Below are 24790 nucleotides of genomic sequence, written 5' to 3' on the forward strand. Positions count from 1 at the left end.
AAGAACTAAACTTTTTCTTTTTTTTTTTCCTGTGTTTCTTTTATTATTATAATTATTATTAATTTTTAATTTAATTTTATTTATTTTTTTATACAGCAGGTTCTTATTAGTCATCCATTTTATACACATCAATGTGTACATGTCAATCCCAATCACCCAGTTCATCACCCCCACCCCCCACCCCGCCACTTTCCCCCCTTGGTGTCCATACGTTTGTTCTCTACATCTGTGTCTCAATTTCTCCCCTGCAAACTGGTTCATCTGTACCATTTTTCTAGGTTCCACATATATGCGTTAATATACGATATTTAAACTTTTTCTTCTGCCTAACAAAATTTTCAACCATTTACCTCACCAGATTATACGAATATTGAACAATCAGCTGCAAAAGGAAAAATTAGCTAAGGAGTCAAAATGATTGTTCATTGAATCATCAGCATTGTAACTTGGCATGTAGATAGAACCACCTGGAAGCTCAAAGGATGCATACTTTGCCGAGAAATGTTGTCTGCAACGCTGGTGTTGTCTTCAGATATATTATCACTCACATCACTGATGTAAGACTCATCATCTGAAGCCTAAGGAAGTGAAGAACGTAGAAAGGATCAGAATTCTCATTCAGTCTTGAAAGTTCAGAAAAATCAAACAATGAAAAACAACAGGATATTTGCCCAAATGAGAAGCAGAGGTCACAGTGGGAACTGTATGTGGCATATGTGCAGTGAGGGTCTTCCGTGAGCCAGAATGTAGGATTGCCAGAAAGCAGCCCTGTCTTTAAGTAGCTTTCTGTCTTAGTTGGGCTGAGACGCTGGGGGAGGCCAGTGCATAACCAGAAATGTTTCAATTCAACACAGTAAGAATGTGCAAAAAAGGAGGCCCTATGGATCCCCCTAGAGGAGTCAGGAGAGGCTGCCCGGAGGAAATAATATTTGAACTGGGTGTTGGAGGATGCAGGAGTGGCCCAGTTGTTAGAAGGGGGAGAAGCACAAGAAGAAGGGATAGTGTGCAATGGCAAGGACCATGAGAGAAACATTTATTCTAGGAGTGCTAAGAAGTCGAGTGGCTGTAACAGAGGACAGGGCAAACGAGATGAGGTCCGACTGTGAAGGGCTTTTCATGTCAACATAAAGGGTTCACAATATAATCATATGAGTTATTAAATGCAAGGAAATGACAGAGTCATATTTAGTTCTCAGGAAGATACTCAGCAGCTTTCCCTAGGGAGGCCAGACAATAGGATCCTACATAGATCTGGGTAAGAAATACTGACCAATAACACTAAGATGGCCACAGCAAGGATCAAGTAGCAAAGCTGCATTTGGGAACCACATATGAAGTATACGGACAAAATTTGGCAGATTATTTGGGGGCAGGGGAGAAGGATTTAGGGACAGAGAGAAATCGAGAATTAAGCCATTCTCTACGTGAGAGAAACAAGGAACTAAAATGAAACCAAAATTCACATAAGAATAAAATTAAGGGGCAGGGACTTCCTTGGTGGTCCAGTGGTTAAGACTCCATGCTCCCAATGCAGGTGGCCCGGGTCTGATCCCTGGTCAGGGAACTAAGATCCCACATACTATAACTAAGCATGCGCACTGCAACTACTGAGCCCACGTGCTCTAGAGCCCGTATGCTGCAACTAGAGAAGCCCGCGCACCACAACGAAGGCCCAGCACAGACAAAATAAATTAAAAAAAAAAAAGAATAAAATTAAGGGGCAATATATGTACTAAGGGGATTTAGAGACAGAGCAGATAAGAAAACAGAGAAGTACTGTAGAGCCATTCAGAGGAATGGGAAAACCAATGTTTCTACTATAGGCAAGAAAACTGTTGATACTTATTTACTTTCTTCAAAATGGAAATATGCTGTATTTTTTCTGAACATAAAAACAAAACATTCTTATCGTAAAAAATTAGAAATTACATGAAGCTAAACAGATGATATGAAAATCATCCATTCTATGACCTAAAAGAAATCACTTTCAACATTTCATAGGTACTACCCCCAATTTCAAAATGCCTATGTAAACACACTGATACGTTTATATTTAGATACTGAAAAAGGGGATTGTTTTACAAACTATTTTATAGTGTTCTGAATATACTTCCATTCTTATAAATATAGCTCTTCATCCTTACTTGGAATGGCAACGTATCTCATTAGACAGTTATATAACACAAGGAATTTAACCAGCATTCACGTGGCTTCCAATTTTTTATTATTTATAGACAATACTTGGATGAACATCCTTGTAAACATATTTCTGTGAATCTGTCTGGCAATTTCATTAAGATTTATTCCCAGAAGCGAAATTGCTGGGTCAAATGAGTCACTTTTAGGCTTTAGCTGTATGTTGCCAAATTGCTCTCCTGGAAAATTGTACTGTATTTCTTTGTTCTCATCATCAGTATATGAGAGCATCCATCTCTCACACCCACTTAAACACTATACATTATCAATCTATATTAGTATGTATCTACCTAACACACATAAAAGATCTCTGGTTTGAATTTCATCTTTAGTGAAATTGCTGTCTTATCTTTCACACATTTTTTCAGCTTGTCATATAAATTGCATTTTTTTCTAGTTTGCAGTTTATTTTTTAATGTTGTTTATGGCACTCTTTTTTGGCCATGTAAAAGTTTGAAATTTGTATGTAATAAAAACCATCAGCCTTTGCCTTTAAGGTTTCTGGATCTATTGCTGATGTTTTTAATAGAGTTGGGGGGAGAATTCATATATATTAGGGAGATAGAGTTATACTCAGAATGATTTCACATAAATGAATAATGATAGTTTTGCTTTTGCACCCTGAGCAATGCTATAAAGATGGTAAATTGAGAATAAAGTCTTTTTCTGATTTGTATTTTCCCACTGCAGCTGGCTTCCAGTTCTCATTGACTGCAACTAAATGGAAGGCTAAACCTTTAGGCCCATGAAAGCCACATTCTAAACCTTGATAGAAATAAAAAAGTAAATCAAACTCTTCCATGTGATTTCTCTGAAAAAAGCTAATCACATCCAATTATGTTAGAGAAGACAAATGCCTGCCTGAACCTAATTCATGGTGCATGCATGTTTATTACATGAACATTTAGAAGCTATAAACAGTCTAGTCCTCTTCAATTTCTAATTTCACCCAAACTAATATATGATAGAAATGGTGCAATATCCATGCCCATGGAGAAAGTTCCGTGTAGAATATGAAAGAACTCTACAATGACAGTGGGCCCTGAATAAGATCTGTATTATCGTATGTGTGAGCAGTAGCTAAGGCTGGGCAGTCTGGCTATGGTCCACTCATGTTATCCTGTATATAAAGTTAAGGCTCTGCCATATTATAATGAAACAATTAATATATATTTGTTTTCTCTCCCATGGTCAAGAAGTCTTGGAGCCAAATATTTCTCTTTAAGAGGTTTGGGATTCAAAAGAGTTCAGGAAATATTTTTTTCTAACTGCGACCAGGCATGCAGCATTGCAGAAACAAGTTTAAAAGTAGAGGCAAGGAAGTAGATCATTCTGGAAATAAGAAGAGCATTTTTTTTTTAAAGAGGTTGCACATTCATTAAGTGAAGCACATAAAGATTTTTCTCTCAGTTATGGAAAATGTTAATGTAAGACAGCTAAGGCCCAGATGTTTCTCCGATTAATCATATGTAAGGAGCTATAAGCATTCTCTCCTTCATTCAGTTAGCAAATATCTACTGAGTTCCTGGTTCACCAGAATGTTCTAGTGCTGGGGACAGAGTGGTGAAATCTCTGCCCTCACTCTAGTGGGGGGAGACACACAAAAAACATACGAAATATATACTTTGTTGGATGGTGATAAGCATTATGGAAAAAAAAATCAGAAGGGAAGAGGCATGTGAAAGGTCAGGGGTGAGGGGAAATGGTAGCTCTACACTGGGGGTAGGGCATCCAGGGTAGGCTTCTCAGAAGGTGACTTTTTTTTTTTTTTTTAATTTTATTTATTTATTTATTTATTTATTTATGGCTGTGTTGGGTCTTCGTTTCTGTCAGAAGGTGACTTTTGAGTAGACTGAAGCGAGTGAGCGATTTGACCGCGTGGCGCTGGACGTGTTCAGCCAGGGTGGGCGGCAATGCAGAGGCCCAAGAGCCTTGGGCAGCTGTCACGTAGAATATGCAGTTGAGCCCATCCTGCAGCAGCTACTAGGATTCTCACATGTACAGTAAACCAACCAGGTAGGCTTGCCAAGTCTGTTGTCCAGAGACTCAAGGAGCCTTCTGGGGGCATCTCATCACAAGGGAACTTAGAAACCTGCGCAGATGAGGTTGCCTCAGGAACAAAGTCTTAGCCTAAGGGGAAGAGCAACCTTGAGAACATGGAGGTGCCTGTCACTTGGGTTTATCTCCTGGTCCAGCCTCTTCAAATACTTAAGACTGAGTGTTGTGATAAAGGGGAAAGATTTAAGTAAAACACACTTTATGAAAACCTGTAAGATACAGTCACAAAGAATAGATGTATAGCTTAGTTCTTTCCAGTGTGGGTTGTAGGAGAGAGTCACTTTCCTCATTTCAGCAAGGGACAAGGGGTGTCTGGAGCAAATTGACAACTGCAGGAAGCACTCCACTGGCCTCTGGAAGGCACCAGAAGAAGAGAGGTTGCAAGAAGCTGCAGCTGAGAGCAGAGACCAGATTATGAGTCTTTGCACGATAGCTAAGGAGTTTATATTGTCATCCTAAGGACACTGGGGAATAGGGACATCATCAGATTTGCATTTTGGAAAGATTAGCCAGGCTGCCCAGTGGAAAATGGATTCGAGGGGGCAATAAAGGAGGCAGGAAAACGAGTTATGGAGATTGACAGGGTAATTTAGGTGGGGAGCTGATGGAGGATTGAATTGCAGTAGCAGCAGTGAAGCTTTAGGAAAACGTATGTATCTGAGAGTATTTAGGTGACAGAAATTACAGAACCCGATGAGTAAATCAACATGGGTGGTGGGTGGTAGTGAAGGGAAATACTGAGGCAACTCAGGTATTTGATGTGAACACCTGGGGAGAAAAGCACTTAGAAAAGCAATATGAGAAGTATGGGTAAGTTTGAATTTTTCCCCTTGGGGTGTGTGTGTGTGCGTGTGTGTAAGGGGGCTGTTGATTAATTCACTTGGACATGCTGAATTAGACAGTCTGTGGAGCACCCAGGTGGCAATGTCTCACAGGCAGGTGGTTGGGTGGAACCTGAGCTGACTCTTGCTCTCTCTTTAGACCTGCTTTCTCCCTGAGCTGTAGACTTGAATATCTGAAAGGTTGCCAGATAACTCCACTGGAAGGTCTGATAAACTCACAATGCCTTAAAGTGAGTATATCATCTCCACGCGCCTCTGTCCTCTACTACCTTGCCCCTCTATCGGCCACTTGGTCCACTCTTTCACGGGGGTGGCACCACCATCTTGCTTGGACTCATGCATGTAACCTGCTTCACATCCTCTTCATTTCTGCATTGCCAGTGGCTGGTGCAAGTGGCAACTGGGTGCCCAGTTGAATGTGACCCCAAGAACTAGAAATAGGGAAATTAGGTTGCTCTCATAGGAGTATGCTATAAACTTATCAGATGATGGGTCAAAGCCCAGATAATGTATAGTTAAGTTCGTCTGCTTGAATAACGACAAAGAACTGGGTCAGCAATGGAAGCCCAGAAAAGGGAGAGTCAGAGAAAAAAATGCTGGTAGTGTGTAGAACTAGCATTAAACTAGTTCTCTGGCTTGTGAATGGGAGTTTCTGTGAATCTTTTAATGTATGACTTGGAATCTGAGAGGCAAGTGCCTAGCTTGATGTGGTAACAAATTCAGTACCTGATACAAGAATTCTGTTTTAGCTTTTCTCCATTAGAAAAGTGATGTGTTCATTCTTTCTTTCTATTTTCCACTTATTTTTGTTTCTAAAATCACTCATACTTCCAAACATCCAAAAAGAACTACTACTAGTTGTCAGGATTTTTCCTTTCAATCTATTTTCTATGCATATGGAATTAACACTTAGCAACTATTTCATCTCCTTTTTGTAAAAATGCAGTACAGATCTGCAATCTCAAATGACAAAATTCTTAAACAACTGTGTGGGAAAGAGTTTTGGCTGCTTCTCCCATGCCAAAAAAGAAAAAAAAATTCTAAGTGTACTTGACTAAATTTCAGTAAAAGAATTTCTGCAACCTGACCAAGGAAGAGATTTCTTGTTTCCAAGACCTTGCCAAGATTCACGGGTATGACAAGCAATCCAATAAAGCTTTTATGGTAGCCAGTGGTAACCTCCAAAAATGATAATTAGCCAACTAGATATATGCTAGACATTATCCTTCTAAGTTCAAATTCTTGTCTCTGGCAAAGATGTGTATGGATGTGTGTGTGTGTGTGTCTGTATGTACAAACATGAATGGTTAATTTTCTTATTTTCTCATGCTTAATACATTTATTAGATAGTCTCCTTCTATAAAGGAATCTGTTATCAACTATTTGTTAACCCTGAAATATGAACTGTACAGGTAAGTCAGAATAAATCTTGATTCTTTCTTTTTATTCATCAAATTTGTGACTATTGAGTTGGTGCCCAGAGTGTTAAGGGCTCAGTAAATGGAAACCATATAGTTTGCATGCTTTTGGTTTTGCTACTATTTGGACATCTTACTATAATATTAAAAAAAAAAAGTTCCACAGTCTTACTTTCTTTAACCCAAACTCATGGTCAGAAGCAGTTAGGGTTGATGCATCAAGGAACCTTACCTCATTCTCTGACGAGCTTGCGGAGAGGAGCACTTCTTGGGCATCGAAGAACTCAGAGACAGACTCCGACATGGAGAGGCGGCTCTCATTGGCTACTTGTTGTGACAGGGGGAGACTGACATGGATTTGCTCACCAGCCTACAGAAGAGAAAAGCATATGGTGTAATCGTTTTCTTCCCTGTAAGAATGGCTATTTGTTCAAATGAGACCATGACGTACTAGCCAGATTTCTAGAAAAATTCACACTATATGTTAAAAGAGTGGTGACCACAGCTAATTTTCACTTGCAACTGAGTAATGACCACTGCATAAGTTTCCTTCCAATATGCCTAAAGAATCCAAAAGGTGCAGGTGAAAGGTGAGTTGATTTTAAATCTATGCTCAATTAATATTAAGTGGAATGTAACAGGTTGAGCCCCTACCCTGAATTGACTGTGGAGACAAGTTCCTTGTCATATGCTTAGGCTTGTCATTAACTAGCCATATTCTAGCCAGTATACTACACCTCAAGCAGTATTTGTAGAAACCACTAGAGATATGCTAAGAAAACAGTATACAAGACTAATTTTTGAGACGGAATATATAAAAATCATTTTCCAGTTTGATCATGAATTTTAACCAATGAAACATATGATTAGAGTATTGAACCTTATTTCAAATTGTATTTTTATTCAGTAAGTAATAAATATTGTTTTCAAGGATACAATTTAAGTTTCAATCAGAAAAATATGTAAGAGAACTAAAATATATATATTCTAGTACACATTTCAAGTTGAAAAGAAGATTCAAACTGAGATTGTTGACTAATTTTTGAATGACAAAATTTTAGAAATACCTCTAGATTCTGGGCAGTTGAGTAGGCATATGTGTCATCAGAGATCATGGGACCCATGGAGGTGGATGGACGCGGGGTGGGTAACTTACATCAAAGAGAAGCTGTCTGGGGATGGTATTTCCTAAGCAGTTAGATGGCAGAACACTTGCACCCACAGATTTCTAGAAAAATGTATATTTTTGGTGCAAATATGGCCTTAGTATTAGTTAAAACTCTCACCTTGTTACATGTATTACTGTTGAAAAGTATAAATTCTCATGGCTAAAATAATAATTTTATAAAGGATTATAAACAGAATTATACACTCAAGTTTAGCCCAAATACTGAATGTTCTCCTATCCGCTTACCATTTCTTCAAAAATTCTTCTGAAAAATGGAGTAATAGCACCTACCTCAGAGAGTTGTTGGGGGTGTGAAATGAGATAACATGTATAAACTGGGTTAGCACAATGCCAAGCACATAGTAAGCATTCACGTGACACCTGTTAACCATTAATTATTAGCATCATCATCAGTAGGAGCTGTAGCAGCACTAATAGTAGTATCTTAGCAAGGTCAGGTGACTTCTCTTCTTAGATAGGACTTTTAAAACAAACCTTAAGCAAACTTTTATTTAGCACCTTCTCAGCTAAAAGAGTTTGTTTCAACATTTCATGGGCCATTGGTGATAAGAAATATTTCAAATGAAGAGTGAGAGAAAATTCACAAGCTGGAGTATATACAAACTAAATATTCAGTAGCATGAGATGAACACAGGAATAAATAAAAATAGACAACTGATCACCAAGAATCAATGATGTCAAGCTCATGTACATCCTTCACTCCAAAGAACACTGAACTGTCAGCAACACAATATTTATGCAGGGAATCGTATCAGCAGTGAAAGAACTGTATAAAAATAAATAAAAATAGGCAGTAGATTTAGATGCTATAAAATAAGTATTCTACATCTATTAAAAATGAGTCTTACCTCATCAGGGCTAGGAATAATATTTACACTGACAACCTGATCACAAATAATAGATTCTGAATGTATTCTGTTCAACCGACTCCTTAGTTCAGCATTCTGGTTGAGTGCCTTAAAATAACAAAAACCACATATGTAATTTCAAGTTATTAAGCAAGCATAAAGCAGAACAAGCACACAGGTACACTTTATACAACAAAGTCTTATGATGTTCTTAGCTGAAACTTTTGGAGCCACCATAGGCCAGATCCCACTGGTAAGAAGGAAATAAATGGCTCAGAATTAAGGCACTCAGTTTTTTGCAATATAAGACTACTACTTAGTAGGTTAGTGGGTTGAAAGAGTTCATGGATTTCATAAAAATGATTCATGGAATTTTCTCTCCCTTAGAGTCAGGTCCATTACACCCAAGCCCAGTCTACCACCACATATATATCACATTTTACACCCTAGGATAAAAATTATTGAGTCTTTCAATTTTTTTTTTTTTTTTTTTTGGTTTTAGTTTCTAAAATTTGGGAGTTGTTTCAAAACCAGATATCTTAAAAATTATTTGGAAATGTAATGAACAATGAACTGGCTTTATATTTTATAAAGCTATATTTTAGTCTGGTGAAAGAAAATAGTTGTCTTTCCACTTTCTAGGAGCACATAATTAATACCTATGACAGTACAGCAGAACTAACTCAAGCGTAGACCAAAGATGCCTTCCCTGAACAGTGTAAACATCGACAAGTATAATAAAGAACATATCACAAAAAGGAAACTAACTCCAAGCTACCTGCATCTCATGACTTTTAACACACCCTAAGTCAGCATCAGTAAAACACCATCTGCTACAACTCAGTTTAGAGGGTGGGGCAAGAAGAGAACAGCTTTACATAAGCATGGGCTCCCTAACAGGGGCCCTGTGGACAGAGGCACATGGAGCACATTAGTGCATAGGAACCTGTTCCATATACAGAAGACACATGTAGCTGACTGGATTACACCAAGTCTCAAGTAAAAGACCTTTGTGAGGACAAAGCCCAGTGAAAAGCTAGACAGCTCCTTTCCTTCCCATTAAAACCAGCAATTAGAAGATGGAAGTGAATGTTTCAGAGTGAAAAGATAAATGTCAGGACTTACTGAAGAGCACATCTGCCCCGGGGAGTGAGGATTCTGCTTTTCTTTGTAAAGAGTCGATGACTACGGTAAACCAATACGTATACAAATATAACAGCATAACTATAACTCTGTACCTATTAAATCACCCAGGATAAATTACACAGTGGCTAAACTTCACACTTTCATTGAGGGGTGCAGAATCCTTGGGCATGGAGCACGGAACAGCCCCTCTCCCTTCATCCCAGCTTTTGCTTTTTAAGAAGAAAACTGTTCACTCGCAGCTTTTGGCTTTTGTTTAAAGTCTTTAAACCAGTTTGTAAACTATGTGTAAAATAGAACACACTTGGTCTTTGTGGGCTGTCAAGTATTGATGGATTAAAGGTGGACACAGATCCTACAGTCATACTGCAGACAGGAGGAAATATGTGTCCAGTTCTCTGAGAAAACAGGGATGTGTTAGTGAGAAAAAAGGTGATTACTTTTTTAGTAAATAAACCATGTGCTTCCTAATACCTTTATATTCTGCAAAAGTGCTCAGGATCATTTTTCTTGGAGCAAAATCTCAAACACTTGAAATTTGAAAAAAAAAATACTGTATAATTCGTATTCTTTGTGACTACCTATGCTTATTTGTTCTTTCATTATTTTTCTGTCCACAAGTGTACTGAAAGCTGTCTTAGTTATTGAAATAATTAGAACCAGATATATTTTGTTGTCTTGGAAGTAGGAGGCCTTGTTGTAAGTTGTAAGATGGTTTTAATTGCAGAATCACATTTATGACTTCAGGGTTTCACACAAACCTCAACTAAGGGTTCCTCCAGAGTGACTGCACCTTTTGTTGCCCCTGGAATAGAGTTAACAAAACAAACCCCACAAAAACTCAAGGGCAAGGATAAGTAATGTTTTTTTCAGAGGATGGGAGTTTTACACACAAGTGTCCCATTTATAAGGAAACTTGGAGAATTGTTTGCTCTGGATGTTTAAGAAAGTTAAATTCCCATTTAAGCTCTCATCTCATCCAGTATTCATTAAATGTAATCTTGCCTACAGGTGTGTGTGAAGGCACAAAAGGTAGCCTCTAGCTGATAATATCAATAGGAAATGAGCTGAAAATTAAAGGAATATTGTATTAATAATATATATGCAGTGGTAGAAAAACGTTGTTACGTGGCACAAAAAAGCATGGAAATAAATACTATTCCAACTCTGGCAACCCCAAGGGCAGAAAGTGTAAGCAGATGCGGAGCATGCAACAGCCCATTTCTGTGTGTCTTGCCAGGATGGCTCCTCCTTTTGCCTCATTCACACAGACTGTTTTTTTTTTTTATTTTTTATTTATTTATTTATTTATTTTTGGCTGTGTTGGGTCTTCGCTTCTGTGCGAGGGCTTTCTCTAGTTGTGGCAAGCGGGGGCGACTCTTCATCATGGTGCGCGGGCCTCTCACTATCGTGGCCTCTCTTGTTGTGGAGCACAGGCTCCAGATGCGCAGGCTCAGTAGCTGTGGCTCACGGGCCTAGTTGCTCCGCGCATGTGGGATCTTCCCAGACCAGGGCTCGAACCCGTGTCCCCTGCATTGGCAGGCAGATTCTCAACCACTGCGCCACCAGGGAAGCCCCACACAGACTGTTTTTGAAGTTGGCTACAACCAAGCGCCATGAGCGCTCTTAGGGAGTGCTCAGGACCACATTTGTTACTTCCCTCCCTGAAGCTCACCTATTTTCTCTACAACGATATTATGGAAACATCCTTGGGAACATCGAGGTATATGGATATTTTCAGTGAAATGACACTATTAGTGGTAATTAACATAGAAGAGCCCAGTTGATGGCAGAAACAATATACAGAATGCACCCAAGGAGTCTGTACAGTGGTGAAGCGAGGGAAAAGGAGGCACGTCGCCAGCCACTTGTGCCAGGTCATGAGCAAGAAAAGCCATGGAAACTTGTGAGTAATAACATTGCTCCAGGAGTGGCAGACGGGGTCAAGGCCTAACAGGCAGGAAGCAGCCTCGGGCTCAGGAACTGTGCCTAGATTCTTTAGGAAGTCTCACTACTTGCTTTCATGAGTGAGCTCAGACCGCACTACAAACTCTCCGCAAAGTATACTCATTTCCCCACACCTCATGTCCCTCATACACATTCAAGTGTAATATATCCAAGAAACACATAATTCCTGACCCATCTATAAAAGAAGTTACCATCTTGAAGTTCTAAGCAAGAATTAATTGCCCAAATCCTCACCTCCTTGGCTATTAACTACCATTCACCCCCCTAGGCAGACAATGGGTGAGAATTCACCTTAGACTGGGTGAGACTCTGGCATAGCATATGCATTTTACTGAATGGAACTGTGGGTTCTGGGAAGGACACATAGAAGCCTGAAGGCTGGAGAAGGATATGAAACATATGGCAATGTGGGATCACCAGAAGACTTAAACCCTTCAGATAAAAGCAAAACTGGTTGAAAAGGAGTGAGAATATAAGTATGGAAACTGTCAAAGCTAGAGCTGTCAAGAATCTGGGTATCCCTTAAAAATCACCTTGTTTTTTATTAAAAAAATACTATTATAGTGTATTTGGAAAACACAAAAAAGTAGAAAATATTTTTAAAAACTCATACCTTACTACCCAATCAACCAATTTCTGGTAGCTTGGTATATTTCTTTCTTTCTTTCTTTTTTTAAATTTATTTATTTAATTTATTCATTTTTGGCTGCATTGGGACTTCGTTGCTGCATGCGGGCTTTCTCTCTAGTTGCAGTGAGCGGGGGCTACTCTTTGTTGAGGTGCACGCGCTTCTCATTGTGGTGGCTTCTCTTGTTGGGGAGCACGGGCTCTAGGTGTGCAGGCTTCAGTAGTTGTGGCACGCAGGCTCAGTAGTTGTGGCTCGTGGGCTCTAGAGCGCAGTCTCAGTAGTTGTGGCGCACGGGCTTAGTTGCTCCGTGGCATGTGGGATCTTCCTGGACCAGGGCTTGAACCCGTGTCCCCTACATTGGCAGGCGGATTCTTAACCACTGCGCCACCAGGGAAGCCCGGTAGCTTGGTATAGTTCTTTCTAGCTTTTTTTCTTATGCATTTTCCACATTATTTAATGGGAACATATTCTACACCCAGTGTCTGCCACTTATTCTTTGTATACAGATACTTATTTTATGTTTCAAACTCTTCACAAATGTGATTTTAATAACTGCGGAACAAGTGATTATTTTCTACTCTTGGGCACTTACGTTGTTACTGATTTTTATGAGGATAAATAATGCTGCCATGAACGTTTATGTGCATACAGGCTTTCTACATTCAGCATTACCCCCTTAGATTATACATATCAGCCATGGACCAAAGGGTCAAAGGGTAAAATATTTTTAAGGCTTTTAATAAACATTGCCAAATTATGTCCAAAATGACATCAACTTAAAGTTACTGGATAGCTTAAAAAAAAGATGTAAAGGATTCTATGAAGAATATCTTCATATACAACAAATCTGGCCAAGTCTCAGGGAAGTCTGAAATTCAGGAACAAATACACTTAAAACATTTATCCCAACACAGAATACCTATTTTGGATGTATCAAATGCTGTAGACAGGAAGGATGGTAAATGCTATGACTGGGGCTTTAACTATGCTGCTACGTGCCTTAAGCCAATGTCTTTGCTTACATTCCCAAACATACCACGTTTCACTGATTCTAATATGCACAATTCCTCAAACATTAACACCTCTGAAGCACTGGTCAGTTTAATTGACATTTTTTTGTTTCTTAGTAATGCACAGAATGATGGCACATCTAACAGTGGATGTCGTACTGATTTAATGAAATTCAGTAACTCTAGACTGAGTACTGGGTCGTATTCTTCTGCTCACATTTGTATGGACCCAACACCCAATGCATTTAGCACAAGCTGTGTACAAACTCTGGGGCCAGAAATCAAACTGGTAATAGTGACGGAGTGTAATGTATTGAAGACAGACTCAAGGCAAGTTGAATCTTTCATTATAGTAATCTAGGGGGCTGAGTTTACCATAGTCTTACTATATACTATTTGATTTTGGTGTTCAGTGCATAAAATTATAGCTGCTGTGAAATAAAGTCATTTACAAAGGGATACATGCCACATAAAATACCTTGTCCTACAGGTGTAAATCCAACATCTATGCTGCCTTTCAGGTGTAAAAGTTTACTTTTAAAGTTTCATGGGGTAAAATAACAGAATTATGTACATTTTTGTATACATATAGATCAGGGATGAAATATTACTTTAGAAGAGAAATTCATTATACTGTTCAGCCTTGCAAATTATTACATGCCCAAGGCAGGTAAAAATTTATGCTGAGCATGTAGTGAAGAATGTTAATTTTACTTATTTTATTATGCTATGTACCTTCTAAAAGGATGATGGAATTTGCCAAGTTGCTATATTTAAAAGCTTTATTGAAAAGCAGCATTTTAATCATTAGACATATATCAAATCGGACTTATGTCAAATAAAAAATAAGCTTTAAAAACGTTAGACTGATCTAAGAAGTTATTTAAACAGTCTCTCTCCTTCCCTTTCTGGGGGGAAACTTGGATTGGTAACTATTCATTAAAAAAGTATCTGGGATTTAACTGATGATACCTGAATAAGGATCAAAGATGTCTTTAGGCTACCTAAAATCACACAATAATGTGACGTTATATTAACATAGAAACATACGTAGAACAGCTGTCTCAATGTACTCAAGCTATTTCATATCTTGTTCAATCCTTAGTGCTATATTTAAAGAGGCACAATGAAAATAAAAGAATTAGCCAATCAAGATGGCTACATCAGTTAATTGTTTCCCATCTTCAATGTCTCCTTATCTGCTAGTTCCTTCCCTTCATGATACAAACAAACTTAGATGACTGCCAAATTCAAGGTTGACTTTCAGTCCATATATCATTTGCTGCTAAGTCAGACCCTGTTAACCTTTTCATTCTTGAAATTATCAAAACTCTTTACCCTTGATCTCAATGATCATAGCTATCTAAATTTGTCAGCTGTTTCCCCTGGGTTTCCATCAAAGGATCCTCGTTTTTTTGTTTGTTTTTTTTAGCTTGTCCTTTAAATACTAATGTTCTCTATGGCAGCATCATTGGCCTCTTTTATTCTGACTGAAAACACAATTTATCAACATCTATAAATGCACCGATATACGGGGGTATCCACATCTTTCTGCCAGGGCATCTCTCCTGAGCCCTAGAGCTCAGGAGGAAATGATCCACCCAATGGGAAGGTATGTACAGACACAAGGATGTGAACACAGCCAAGATGCTGTGATAACACAGAACTGGAAGCACTGAATTCGCTAGTGGATAGGGTATAACTATCTTTATAGTCCCAAATTATTTTCACATTTTTGGAGTTCAAAAAAACGAAGTAAATATAACACCCCCCCACCCCCGCAAATAACCCAACAAAAATCTATTGAGGCTCTAAGTCTAGATGCAAATAAATGTTTAGACAAGAGAAGGAAACATTTAACCCGAAGCACGCAAGTTGATGTAATTTCACTTTATTTTACTTTTGTCACGTTGCTAACAGCTGCTGCTGTCTCCTGAGGTCCATCAAGGACCAATTCTTCCACGAACCTGATCTCTGGGTCTGCTCACAGCTCAGGCATCTCTCATTTCTCTGAACACCCAGAGCCCTGGAAATCTGCACTGCTCATGTGCCACTGGGAATGGACTACAGCGTGGTCCATTTAACTGTTTCCTGAGTAAATACTGCTCATCTCAGTAGTCAGACCATGAACTTCCTGGGAACATGGCCAGGGCTACTTTTAACTTGGTGTCCTATACCTTGCACTGTACCTAAAGTACAGTAGTTGAATTAAACACAATGAATAAATGAATGAACAAATGAATGACTGCTTTAAAATTTCTCTGCATCACCATTTCTAATCTCACCTGACCTCCCAAACTTAGACGTGTTTACTATTCTCTGTCTTACCAACAAGCAAATAAAAGCAAGCAAGCGGGAAACAAGCACATTTTCTTATTTTTCTCAGCACAAGCTTATCTCATACCACTAAGACTTCAATCCTTAATACATCTGAAGAAAACACTGCAACATGTAGGGGGACAAAAGTGTATTTGACACATTTACAGGATGACATACAAGATGTTTACTCACCATTATTTTGATCTTTCTGATTCATGATCCTTTCAGGATCACGATTCAGAAGATCGATTAACATGGACTAGGTGTCCGACAGATACATGACATGAGATCAGTCCAGGGCAACCGTTCAAGTGTGCTTGTGAAGGAAGCCCTCTGCAGACTGGAACACAGTTGCCGCTTGGAATGCTCAGGCTCTCGAGTTCCCTAGTTTTGCACTGGAAGCAGCATATGCACCTCAACTGACAGTGTTTGATGGCAAACAGCAGAAAGTGTGGCCCAGAAAACAGCATTCAATAACGTGAAACTTAACGCTGAAAAGAAGCTGACAGTTCAGGGACATAAAACATGGCGAGACCAGTTTAAGTCTAATTTTCAGGAACTGAGGGAAACTCTTCAAGCAGGAGCTGATCCACATGGAAAACCACTTACCCAGGATTTGCTTGCTCCTTCGCTCTGATCCAAGGCACCAGGAAGTGAACAATATTTTATATAAACACTGAGTTCTCACACAAAATCAATAACAACATTGAAGTCTCAAAGGAAGTTTTAAAGGTGCATTTATAGACTAAATGAAAATATTTCAGAGGAAGTGCTCAGTGTAAGAAAGCATAAGTGCAACTTCATATAGCTAAATCTAAATATGTAACTATGAATACATATCTGAGTGCTTTTCCAAGATTTAAACGCTTCTTAACATTATCATCTGCCTTTATAGGAGAGGTATTTTGTCATAATTATATCCATATACAAGTCAAAAAAAAAAAGAAAAAGAAAGCATAAGTGCAGTTTTAAAGGATTTTTAACAGAAATTTCAACCTTGAAATACACAGGGACTTGATTGGTATTAATAAGATCAATATAATATATATTGAGTAATATTTATTATAGTGTAAAATATATACTGAAATATATATAAGAGTCTAGCTTCAGGGAGCATAACTTAGGAAGAAAATCCTAAGAGTGCAAATCAGAATAGAAAAAATAGGTAATAGTTATCAGTAATTTTCAACAGATTAAAATGTAAGTGGGAAAAAATAGTTAAGTGTGGAAGATCTGGTAGATTTTGTCTATTTGACATTGGATCAAACATATTCTGGAACATAACTGTTTAAATGTGTATGTAAATCATGTATAAATGCATGATTTTTTCTTTTTTTTTTAAACCAGGGACTGCCTTATAATGACTACAGAGAGGCATTAAAAGTATTCAATCAGCCAAAATAGCATTTATGTTTGCAAGCAAGTTTGGTTCATTTTCACTCTTACCTTGATATTGTTTGGAAGAAAAGTAATAAAATGTAATACTGACACTGCAATGTCTTGGGAGAATTTCAGATGATGTGCCATCCCCATGATGGATTGCCTCCACCCCCATCTTTGGCTTATAGGGTTAGGCATGTATTATGAGAGTGAAACAAACACTCTCATTTACCTGAGACAGTGACTGTCGGAGCCGTGCCATCTGCGTGCTGTGGCCTTTATTGTGATCCTGCTCAGAAACCATCTGCTTAAGCTTCTCCTTCTCTATAGCTATGCTATTAAACGCTGACTTCAAAAGAGAATGCACTGCGTGGGGAGAAAAGTAAGAAACAAAGATCAAATGGATCCAGAAAGAATATACAAAACTATAAACTTCTCAGTACTTTAACTCATACACAGATATTTTCTGGAAAGTTTATGTTACAGTCTAATTGAAAGTCAGCCATAAAATGGAATCTACCAGAACATCCATACACAAATATAGGAATGGTAATTAATCAGGATGAAAGTTTTAGCATTTCAAACCAGATAAGCCAACAAAGACCTGGAAGCAGCATATAAAATTATCAATTTTTAAATTTCAATATTTAGAAACTAAACTATAATTCCTAGAAGGAAAAGGGAACAAGTTTTACTCTGCCATATTTGAAGGCAATATTTGAGCAGTTCTGTGTACAATGAAGCCTCATGCAAATCATTTAGAACTATCAAAAATTATTTCCCCAAAGTGTGTACCCAAACAAGAGCATTTTATGAGTCCTACCAATATAAATAAGACAGCTATTTTAGAAGTTCTAACTAGTTCTCTTTGGGGTAGGAAATGATTTGGTCTTAAGAATAGCACTTGCATTATTTTCTCAGCCAAGAACATCATGATATCAGAAGTGTTTTTAAAGAGTACAAACTTCCAGTTATAAGATGAATAAGTTCTCGGGATCTAATGTACAGTATGATGTTATAGTTAATAGCATTATATTATTTACATGAAAGTTGCTAAGAGAGTAGATCTTAAATGTTCTCACCACAAAAAAGAAATGGTGGGACTTCCCTGGTGGTGCAGTGGTGAAGACTCCACACTCCCAATGCAGGGGGCCCGAGTTCAATCCCTGGTCAGGGAACTAGATCCCACATGCATGCTGCAACTTAGGAGCCCACTTGCCGCAACTAAGGAGCCAGCAAGCCATAACTAAGGAGCCCATGTGCTGCAACTAAGGAGCCAGTGAGTCACAACTAAGGAGCCTGCGAGCTGCAACTAAGGAGCCCGCCTGCTGCAACAAAGACCCAGCACAACCAAATAAATATTAAAAAAAAAAGAAATGGTACGGTGTTAGCTATCGCAATTATTTTCAGTATATAAGTGTATCAAATCAACATGTATACCTTGAACTTATACAATACTACATGTCAATTATATCTCAATAGAGCTAGAAATAAAACAAAATAAAAGCAACAATAAAAACAACCTCCACTGCCATTTCTGCATACCTAACAACATACATTGGTAAAAATCCAAGGCAGTCCTTAATTCTGAAACACAAAAAGGCTGAATTTCCAACTCCTATCTTTACAATAACAGTTTCTATAAAATGCAAAGTCTTCTAAAAGGGATTTCCTTATAAGAGAAAGGATTTTTTTAAAGAAATGGAAAAATTTAGCATAAAACAGTGGCCTGAATTAAAGGGGAAAAATGGTGAGATCATAAGGGACTCACAATCTATTGATTTATATGCTACATTCTAGTTATCAATTTTAAGGTAATAACTTGATAGCTGAAATATGTTAACCCAACTGGCAGCTCTAAAAGCGGACTCTCACTCATTTCAAAATCCATAATTCTTCCTAAAGAGTTCATTCAATAGTCATAGAAAAGCCCCCCCTTTTTTTCTAGCACAACTGAAAAGAAAATATGTTGTTTCAACAAAGGCTTTAAAATTCTGTTGAAACTTGGATTTCCTGAAAGCCTCCGGATTGCAACCAAATACACAAAGCTTTCCCAGGGCTACCTTCAAATTTACCCATCTTCCTTTAGAAGCTGTGCTATAGTTAATTTACACATTTGCTGTCTCATTTTACCTGCTGCTATAACCTCACATTAGAAGTAAAAGCTACTGGCTTTCCTGGCCATAAATCTATGCTGTTACATAAACAGAATAACATTGTTCTAGTCTAATGACATGATTAGCATCCAGCTAAGACATGCAATAAAAATGTGCAAGGAGTAAAACAGCAGGTGAAAGAGAGGTGGCCTTACAGAATCTCAACCGAAAAATCTATAGAAAAAAAAAAAGGTGGGGGAGATGATATAGTTTAATTGCTTCAGGATTGTGGAATTAAAGAAATCTCTGCTAGCACATCTTTGCTGATGGTTTAAGACTATACATTTTTGTTGACTTCAGCATTCCCAGAGATGTCCTCAGTGTGTGCCCCTTCTTTCCTGAGTCACTAGGCTCTTGAGTATTATGGGGGGTACTTGAGATGTTCCATTTAACACACATTTTCAAGAATGTTTTATAACCTATTACCAGCAGGCCCAGAGGAAATAAACGTGATTAATTCATAATAAGATGTTAGTGACCGAAAACAACATAATGTGTGTCTTTCTCCAAGAGACTGGGAAGGTACTATCAAAAGGCACACACACACACAAAGTTTCAGCGGCTGAAATTTAAATACTATAGCAATGAGGGGAGGGAGTTAATTTGGGAGCTGAGGCTCTTCATGGTAAACACAGACAAGACTGCCCAATCCACCTACACTCCACTCTCCTGCTTCTTATTTATTATACTCTTACTCTCTGTGCCTGATGACGGCAACTGAACTGCTGCAACATGCCTTATTGAAAACTTAACATCAAAAAAGAGACTCCAAGGTGGGGTGGACTTCTGCTCCCCTCAAATCTGGACTGGCCTGTGAAGCTCTGACCAGTAGAGTGCAGTGAAGGGACAGTGCTTCAGGTCCAGAGCTGGCTGCTTCCATTCCAATCCACTCCATTCTTTTGGAGCCCTGAGCTGCCATGGAGAGGGAGAAGGAGAGGGACAGAGTCGTGTGCAGCCTCCCAGCGGTCCAACCAAAGTGCTAGTGAAGACACCTTGAACAATTCAGCCCATTTTGCAGCTGAATACTGTTGAGGGAACCCAACCAATGCCACGTGGCACAGAAGAACTGCTTAGCTGAGCCTTCCTGAACTCCTTACCCACAAACTGCAAAGTAAAACTTATTATGTCGTTTAATAAAAAAAGAGTTTCAAACAGAATCTGTTTTTTTTCTTTTTTTCCCTTGCTAAGGCTAACTCACAAGTATGTATTAAGTGATGAAAAACAGATGTTGAGTAGTAGTGTCTGCTGACCTGCCTAGGATAATGCCTTTTTTTCCCCCTAAGTGTTTGATTCCGCAAATTTCAGAGAATAAATAGATAATCCCATTATCCTAATATTCTCTGAGTGAAGAAAATCAAATTTTAATTTATGATGACCTACAATCCTAGTGCCAGGCCTGAAGGCAACAGGAAGAACAGTCATCAAAGGTTAACACCCTTTTTGTCTTTCTGCCTTTTCTCACCCTCAATGCTACTTTCTTTACTCAGTCAAAACTGTAACCCTATGATGTGTGTTCTCCCAGAATTGCAATAAATATATAAACCATTTGACCTTTCTACCATGACCACCTAAACAAGGATAAGAGAATAAATGGCAACTTCCCATCAAGCAAGAGAGCTTCTCTCAAGGGCACATTATATTTATTGTTACCTTTCTGTGCAATTAGACAAAATTCTTCTTGAAGCTTTGTGTAATCCATTGAACTTTCCAGAGGGTCTGTGAGGTGGCTAGGGGGAGTCTGAAATTCAATATCTGCACAAAGGTTGGGGTTGGAGGAATGCAAACGAACCGGGGACATGGTAGCACTGAAAGGAACCTGAAAGGGGAGGACACAAATTATTAGAGAGCAACAGCACATTGTTCCACCCTCTCTTACACAGAAAAGATCTCTTCCAGCCTCCAGAATAATAGATTCCTCCCTGAGGACACATTCGGAGACAGTACTCATTTATTGTGCAGGTGGCTGGGTAGGAAGGAGTCTCATTTCCCATAGCTGATTTAGTACTGCCACTGCCTCACTGGCTTTTCACTGTCACAGGGAGAGATGACTACACAATGACAGGAAGAACAGGCACAATCCCAGATAAGCTTCAGCTCTGAACCCACTGAAAACAGTGCTGGCAGAAAGCAGTCTGAACTGTGACGTAGCTCACCTTCTCTCACAAAGTCTGGGTACTCAAGTCAGAGCACTTTTTATGCCTACTTCTTTCTGAGCCTGGAGCAGGAATTTACTGAACAGGTAAAAATTCAAGAGGTGCGTATACAGAAAGATTCACTTGCTCCATTGCCATGAGATAAAACATAAGTAAGTTTAATAGTAAATATAACAATGGCTTAAAGGGACTCACAATTAAATTTGAAATTGATTCATCAAGATGTATTTGTAAATGAAATGTAAGTTACTGTAGTTTACCTTTGTATGTTACATAAACATGGCTTATGAACTGGCCAATATTGAAAAGCATTAAGTAAAAAAAAGTCATATTCCTATAGATTTTCCCAAATGGCTAGAGGTACTTCCTTGCCCAGGCTGGATCTGGGCTAGGCTTCTGATGGGTGGAGGCAAAGCACCTTTCCCTCTCCTTCTAGAAGGTTCTACCTGACCATTACAAATGCGGTCAGCCAAACACTCTTGGAAAATGAGAATACCAATTTCTCTTATAAATCAGATTACCAGTAACCTCCCCTAATTCTTACTACACAGATATGCATTCAATTATCTTCAAGAATCAGATTCTTAGACTCCTCCACAAGCTGAATTTTGTATAAATTAAAAGATAATTCACACCCTCTACCTAACAGAAAATATACTGTAGGAGGAAGGAACCAATATCTTGTCTGATGTACATGTATGTCAGAACCACTTCCTTTTTTCATTGTTTTATTTAGTTTTAAACCTCATGACAGAAGAAGAGGGGAGGGAGGGAGCAAGCAAGCATGTGCCTGTGCACGGAGGATACAGAGGATGGAGGAGATGGAGAGACCCCAAAAATCTAGCCTGAGCTGCAGTTGGTGGGTCTGGGTGAGGGCAGTTGAGACTGGAGAGGGTCCTTAGGATGTAGCTTTGTCCTGGCAAGGAGTTATTTATCTCAAAAGATATCCAAGGCTTACTGGGAAAGAAAGCGGGCATGAAGCTTTCTCCCCAATTCCGCTAAGCTAAGCATGTTAATACATGATATGTGAAGCATTTGGTATCTGGAGTCATCAAAGTAACTCTTCCTCATCCCCCATGGGGACCTTGGCTACACTGGGCTGGGAGGTGTCAACAGCTTGTTTATCTCATCAGGATCTGAATTCCTGGCTATTCCAGAGAAGAGACACAAAAGTGGCAGATGAGCCATTTGAGAAAATGGACTCCTTGGGTTCAGTAATTTGCTGGAATCCTATCCAGGCAACTTTGTGACAGTAATGACTGAGGTTTTTTAGGATATCCATAAGGGAATGGGGTTTATGTGAAAGAATATTTAAAGACAGATAAAGAAAATTTCTGTCCTTGCCTGTGGTGATGCTAAATCTAGAAAGAGCAGTCAGCCCAAGGCCCTCTAGGAGGGACAGAGAATCCATGGAAAGGTTGGTGATTAGGAGGTCATGGGCAGAGACTGTGACTTGAGGAAATGGATAGACCAAGGAGTTTGCAGATTTAAGGATATGGTTTCAGGATGCAAGGAACTAGAAGAGCATTTGAGAAAAAGGAATGTGCGTGTTTGGTGGTGGGGAATGAAATGTGTTGAGGATCAACAAAAGGGTTTTATCTGCACTCAGGTGCCCTCAACACTCCGAGGAGGGGCATGGCGTAGGAGAGGGGTCTCCTCCCTTGAGTGGATAGGGAGGCTGGGGGAGAAGTAGTGATGGGAGGCCAGGGTGTAGTGGAGGCCCAGGGAGTCCAGTGAGGACACAGACTTGTTCCTGAGATAATGGGCTCTTTATTAAAAGTTGGAATCAGACACTGAGAAGAAAAACATGTTACAAATTTATATTTTGAACATAATGGAAGTTTAAATTGGCAATTAAAACAGTAAAAATGATTCTGTATATAACCCACAGGGAAAGGGACTTGGAATGCTCTATTCAAACCGCAATCAAACAGTTCCCTGGGACATTGAAAACTAATATTTATATACTTCTGACTGAAAATGTTTATATTGATTTTTTTTTTTTTTGGTTAAAAGAAGTATATGGAATGGATCATTTTAATTGAAAAATTCATGAAATGAAATTGAGAATATAAATTGAGATGTATTAATCTAACTCCAACTGAATATCTCTTCAGCCTGGGGACTTATTTACTCAGTTTTTTATTCATCAATTTGAGCATTATGGGATTTGAAAATTTAAATGGTAACTAGGTTCTCTGTCAGTGATGACTGGAGTGGGGCTGTCTACAACTCTCAATGTTTGTATGTGAGAAACCTCAATGCTGGAAATGCAACTTCACATCCTCCTTAGGAAAGAAATCCAAGGCTTCCTTGAAATCCTGCGACAGGGAGGAAGCCTGATCCTGGAATATTCTGGTACCAGTAACTGCAGTTTGGAAGGGGGCTGTTAGGAGATGCTTTTATCACCTGTCTATAAAGAAGTCAAAAGAGAAATAGATTGACAGTGAGCTACTGGCACTGAAATTTAGCAGTGGTGAACATGAATGAAAAAGAGAACACACAACAGCAAGTCTAAGGAAGATACTGAGCATACACAACTCACGGAGCCAATGTGAAAAGTCTGCTGTTACTCTGCATCCCATGGACAGGGATGCCAGTGTGGAGTACTGACTGCACTGGGACTCTTGGGGTCCTTCCACGGGGAGGCGCCAGCGTTTCTCCTTCCCAACCCCCTATTCCGTTGGGCCTGCCTGATGGCGCAAGTGGGCCATTATGGATGCTGGTGCTAAGAATCAACAAGAATAAATCTCTGAAACATCTTGGGTGTTCTTGCCTTTGGGAGCAATCTCAGCTGCCCTACACACCTAAGTGGGCAAGGAGAACAAATAGCTGGAGTCATCTGGAAGAATTCCAGACCAAAGGTAACTAGCAGGATAGGACAGACTCCAAATGTGTCGGCTACCTTTACTGTTGGGAAGAGGAAAGACAGGGAATAAAGGGGAACCACTGCACTAAAAGAAACAGGAGGGCTGAGTCACCAGCGACAGGTCACTGAGATGTGGGCGAGGGGCTGAGGGAGCCAGCGGGAGGTCCTGCTAGATGCTGTCCTGCTCTGGTATGGAGTTAAAAGCTATAGATCCTGCAGGGTTTAGAGTAACCACTCCCTCTAGTTATTCCTGAATACATGACTAAATGCTGCCAGCTTCACTCGTTAGACGCTCTAAATTATTCTTAACCTCTGTGGTCACAGCTACCCTGGAGGAGGTGAGCATTAATACCTTCATCTTTCAAAAGCTTTTTCTCTTGTACTCCCAACTAAAAAAAAAAATCAACCTATTCAGATAGGTTCTAATCTCAGTTTTATTATACTCACTATATGTATCTGCAATCAAAAAATGAACACAGTAGAAACACAAACACTTCCCTGCATGCCATCTTAGAAGTACATTATTTAAGGAAACATTTGTATTTTCATAAAATGACTGACCCTCCCTTTCCATACTGAGATATTGTTCTCTCTCTAATAATCATTTGGATTT

At 39.1% G+C, this 24790-nt stretch overlaps 1 protein-coding gene across 13 annotated transcripts in view; it reads right to left on the reverse strand.

Moving 5' to 3' along the window:
- OSBPL6 (oxysterol binding protein like 6) overlaps positions 1–24790 on the reverse strand; it is a 198344-nt gene that overhangs the window by 16602 nt on the left and 156952 nt on the right. For 6 of the 13 annotated variants that reach the window (XM_082395628.1, XM_082395623.1, XM_082395629.1 and 3 more), the window contains 5 exons: positions 20806–20971; positions 17232–17365; positions 8552–8659; positions 6747–6884; positions 491–578 (listed from right to left, as the gene is read on the reverse strand). In XM_082395628.1, coding sequence (XP_082251754.1) covers positions 491–578; positions 6747–6884; positions 8552–8659; positions 17232–17365; positions 20806–20971 — 634 coding nt within the window. Of the gene's footprint in view, positions 1–490; positions 579–6746; positions 6885–7670; positions 7743–8551; positions 8660–17231; positions 17366–20805; positions 20972–24790 lie in introns of all 13 variants that reach the window. The other 7 variants (XM_082395635.1, XM_082395632.1, XM_082395631.1 and 4 more) reach the window with 2 other exon arrangements.

The sequence above is a fragment of the Balaenoptera borealis genome (assembly GCF_965194805.1).
Source record: "Balaenoptera borealis genome assembly, chromosome: 6".
Lineage (NCBI taxonomy): Eukaryota > Metazoa > Chordata > Mammalia > Artiodactyla > Balaenopteridae > Balaenoptera > Balaenoptera borealis.